The sequence below is a fragment of the Antennarius striatus genome, chromosome 21 (assembly GCF_040054535.1).
Source record: "Antennarius striatus isolate MH-2024 chromosome 21, ASM4005453v1, whole genome shotgun sequence".
In the NCBI taxonomy this organism is placed as follows: Eukaryota; Metazoa; Chordata; class Actinopteri; order Lophiiformes; family Antennariidae; genus Antennarius; species Antennarius striatus.
Window position 1 is genome coordinate 175,001 of NC_090796.1, and position 5,000 is coordinate 180,000.

Consider the following 5,000-nt stretch of genomic DNA (forward strand, 5'->3'; position numbering starts at 1 on the left):
ATAACAACATAGAAACGGAAATAGATAGCTCTTACATTTGTCGTGGATTTGTAACGCTTTTGTAATTTTGTAATAATTAATTTGATGAGCGAAACAAACACGACGGACAGACGGACTGGAAGGATTCTACTCCTGTTTCTGTTCCGTCTTTGGTTTCTAGAGACATAAACTAGAGAAGCCGTGAACATGAGTCTCTCATATGAATAATAATGGGGCGCGTTCCGTTTAGCTCACACACTTCACCCCCAGTCCGCGTGGAAAAAGAAAAGCGTCGCTTCGTTCATCGCTCAAACCGGAAGTACGTGAAGTTAATGTCCCTCCGGGGATTAAAACAGTTTATAGGATTTAAAAAACAATAAAATGAGGGTCATGTGACCTGAAGCAGTCCCACCTGTCTCTCGCTGAGCTGCAGCATCTTGGCCAGCCGCTTCCTCTCGGGGGGGGACAGGTACTTCTGGGTCTCGAACTTCTTCTCCAGCTCGATGGTCTGGTCGTTGGAGAACCGAACCTGACCCCCCTTCCGCTTGTGTAGGGGCCGCTGGAGGAAGGGGGTCCACAGCAGAGGTTTCCCTTCGGGGGGGGACAGACAGGCACACCTTCTCTTACCCCCACCACGTGGCAGTTAAAATATCAAATCAACTTTATTTATAAAGCATTGTCATGAGGGGACGAGCTTTAGAATGAATAGTACACACAATTAAAGAAAGAAACACAAAGACCGACACACACACACACACACACACACACACACACACACACACACACACACACACACACACACACGGACAGCGCGGATGCATAAATTAATAGTAGTAAAATGTGATGTTGAAGAATGAATGAATAAAATAATATTAATGTTAAATAATGTTAAACATAATCAATAATCAATGCGTGTCGTTGGAAACGCGACGTGAGGATTTATTGTGCGGGAATGCCAGCGGATGTAATCAGGCTGTTTTTGTCTTGTCTGGTTTCCTCTGCAGTGAACCGCCGGGGCCAAACAATGGGGGGGCCAAACAATGGGGGGCCGCGGCCGGCGCTCCGGCCCGCGGCCGCAGCTTTAGGGAAGAGCCCGATGGCCAAATATCCGCTCATGTGCTTCCTGCTCTGTGGTGATTGTAGACGATGACATCCACCGACAGACGCTCATGTCCTCTGCTCTCACTTACACAACCCCCCCCCCAACACCACCACCACCCCAGACACACCGAACACATCCTGCCCCCCCCCCCAGGGAAGTTCTCTAAACACAGATGAGCAGAACTCAGAGGAGCTGCGTGGCTTTAATTCACGCAGAACGACTGTAGGCTGGTGACACGCGTGTTTCTGTCACAAGGGAGACGTTCACCAATCAGAGAACACTTCAGTGGAAACCAGCATCAGGCCCGACCAATGAGATCACAGGAAAGAGGGACCAGAGACCGGAAGAAGAAACGCTCTTTATGAACTACAACGGAAGTTCTTTTTACACGCATTTTTACATATACAGTATATATTTTTGACATGAATATATGTGTGTACAGGCCCCTGGAACACACACACACACACACACACACACACACACACACACACACACACACACACACAGCTCCTTTCTGGTGCGCCCTATGAGCAGCTAGTGGGATGGTGCCTTGCTCAAGGGCACCTCAGCAGTGCTCAGGCGGTGAACCGACACCTCTCACCTCTCCAGTGCCACGATGCAGACAGACAGACAGACAGACAGACAGACAGACAGACAGACAGACAGACAGACAGACAGACAGACAGACAGTTAATTTTCTAATTAGTTTCTTTGTGACTTGTTACTATTTAAAACAATGAAACTCATGAAATAGAAACTGCAGCAAAAAATAAATAAAGAAATAAAACAAAGAAATAAATAATAAATCACAGGAACAAATAAATTTGTGACGGACAGGATTTTAAGGGAAGCCCCGGAATGAAGGAGAGCTGACCGGAAACACCTGTACGTCTTCAACACCTGCGGTTATTTCACGTTCGATCGAACTTTTCAGGAGCCGGGTTATCCTGATCGGTGGGGGGGCGGGGGTCTGTAAAAGAGCTGTAGTACAACTTCATTTCCCTGTGCTGATTTATACCTGTGCTGTAAATGAACTGAAGGGATGGAAATAGTACCGCCGGGAAATAAACGAATTTATTTTAGGATTCTGAGAAAAATATGAAAAAAAATCTCATGAAGTAAATAAATAAATAAATAAAGTTTTAATTTTAAATTCCCAGTTTGGGATAAATAAAGTATATTTGATCTTATATTGAGAGCTGTGTCTAACGGGTGTAACGGACAGACGTTAGTTCGGTTGGTTCCCGCCGCGCGTCGTGACGCGTTGATCCGTTCCTCGTCCTCCCCTCGATGAGCCTTTTAATCGGGCCTTGTGGGGGGGCCATCAGCGTTGGTGTGCTGCCTGTTTGTTTGATTTTCCTCCCTCCTCCAGCCATAAAGAACCCCCCCGCCCCCCCACATCCACAGGAAGTTCAACAATATGAGAAAAACGGATCCCGGCTATCAGAGGCCGAGTGTTTCCTGAATGCGTTGAATTGAGGATGTCGATAAAATAATCAGCAGTGTGCAGCGGCCCCCCGAGGAAGCGGCTGGCGGGGGGGCAGGAAAGCGTTTCACAGCTTCTGAAACCAGATTTACTCCTATCGGGGGGGCCACGGCTTCCGCCGCAAACGGAAAGACCTGCCCGGTCCCCGGCCACAGAGACGCACGGCCCGCTGGAGGGGCCAGAACCCCCCCCCACACACACACACCCGAGGACAGAACCCCCCCCCCCCCCCCCAGTGAGAGGACCATACCACCCCCCAGGCAGAGAATCAACGCGTTAAAACGAAGCCCTGAACATCAGTTTTGAAAGTGAAACACACGTGTGTGTGTGTGTGTGTGTGTGTGTGTGTGTGTGTGTGTGTGTGTGTGTGTGTGTGTGTGTGTGTGTGTGTGTGTGTGTGTGTGTGTGTGTGTATTGATGGGCGGGGGGGGGGGCATGTAACCTTGACTCTTTTTCCTGACTCCCATTGTTCTGAAACATCAGAGCAGCGAGTCATGATGACTAAAACACACACACACACACACACACACACACACACACACACACACACACACACACACACACACACACACACACACACACACACATACACACACACACTACTGATGGAGACCCAGCGGCCTTCAGTCTATAAACGTTAACAGCCTGACTTTATAAACACACACACATGAACACACACTTGAACACACACACACACACACACACACACACACACACACACACACACACAGACACACACACACACACACACACACACACACACACACACACACACACACACAAACACTCACACATATGAACACACACGTACACACACACACACACACATACACACACACACACACACACAGACACACACACACACACATGAACACACACACACACACACACATATGAACACACACACACACACATGAACACACACACACACACACACACTTGAACACACACACACACACACACACACGTGAACACACACACACACTTGAACACACACACACACACACTTGAACACACACACACACACACACACTTCAACACACACACACACACACACACACACACACACACACTTCAACACCCACACACACACACACACACACACTTGAACACACACACACACACACACACACACACACACACACACACACACACATGAACACACACACACACACACACACATATGAACACACACACACACACATGAACACACACACACACACACACACTTGAACACACACACACACACACACACACGTGAACACACACACACACTTGAACACACACACACACACACTTGAACACACACACACACACACACACTTGAACACACACACACACACACACACACACACACACACACACACACACACACACAGTGTAAACAGGACTCAAACCGGAGTCACACCGGTTCCGTCGTGTTTTCACACTCACCCAGACAGTCGTGCCTCAGCAGCGCTTGCGCGTACTCGCCCATGGCCCGGTGGGGGCCCTGGTGGAGCGGGTACACCCCGGTGAACGCTCCCGGGGGGCCGTAGGTCGCTGCCGTCAGCGCCGTGACGGCGTGGGGGGGCAGCGGGGGGAGCAGCGGCGTGGGCTCGTAGATCGGTGTCCGGTACGGCGGGGGGAGGCTGGTGAAGGACGAGTGGGGGGACGGAAGAGACGGCGTGGGCGCGATCAGAGTGGAGCAGGACGAGGAGGCGCTGGGGGTGGGGGTGGCGGAGGGGGTGGGGGTCATCCCCAGAATGTCCTCGATGTAGAAGGGGGTCGGGTGGGCCGGCGGGACGGGGGTCGGCGCGTACAGCGGGATGCTCATGGTGCCGCCCGCCGCTGGAAGTCAAGTCACGGAAGGCTGGCCCCCCCTCGGGTCTTCCTCTTTACCGGGACGGACGGAGGAACTCACTCACATGCTGCTGACACCCCCGCGTCTGGAACGCTTCAGAGCTGCTGTCCTGGTGGCCATCGGTCCGCTGGTGGACACACACCCGGTCCAACTGTTATCTACCGCGGAGGGAGGGGGGGCGGGCCACTTCCTGCAGGTGGCCCCCGCGTCTTCTGATTGGCGTGTTCGAGGCTCCAATGGAGAAACAGAGAGCGAAGGGACCAGACTGTGTCCCCCCCAGGACCCCCACCTCAAACAGAGGCATTAGAGAACACCTGATGTTCTCATGGGGGGGTTAGGGTCCCGGATCAGTGGCAGCTCCAGAATAACCACTAATAAACCTCAATCTGAATCACGTGACATCCAAAGAGGAGTTTAACCAAACCGTTTCCTCAGCCCGGGTTGGTTTGTGTCTGTTTGGAGAGCAGGGAACCACGGATGATAATCTGATGAGGATTATTCTACACAGGTTGGGGTTCAGGTTTGTGTCTGTTTGGAGAGCAGGGAACCACGGATGATAATCTGATGAGGATTATTCTACACATGTTGGG

General features: G+C 51.1%; 1 protein-coding gene across 1 annotated transcript in view; it reads right to left on the reverse strand.

Moving 5' to 3' along the window:
- hhex (hematopoietically expressed homeobox) overlaps window positions 1-4,561 on the reverse strand; it is a 7,829-nt gene extending 3,268 nt beyond the window's left edge. The window contains exons 1-2 of the mRNA XM_068305263.1: window positions 4,002-4,561; window positions 392-570 (exon numbers count right to left, since the gene is read on the reverse strand). Of these exons, the coding sequence (XP_068161364.1) occupies window positions 392-570; window positions 4,002-4,383 (561 nt within the window). The 5' untranslated portion in view covers window positions 4,384-4,561. The remainder of the gene's footprint in view (window positions 1-391; window positions 571-4,001) is intronic.
- Between the last annotated feature and the right edge of the window lie 439 nt (window positions 4,562-5,000).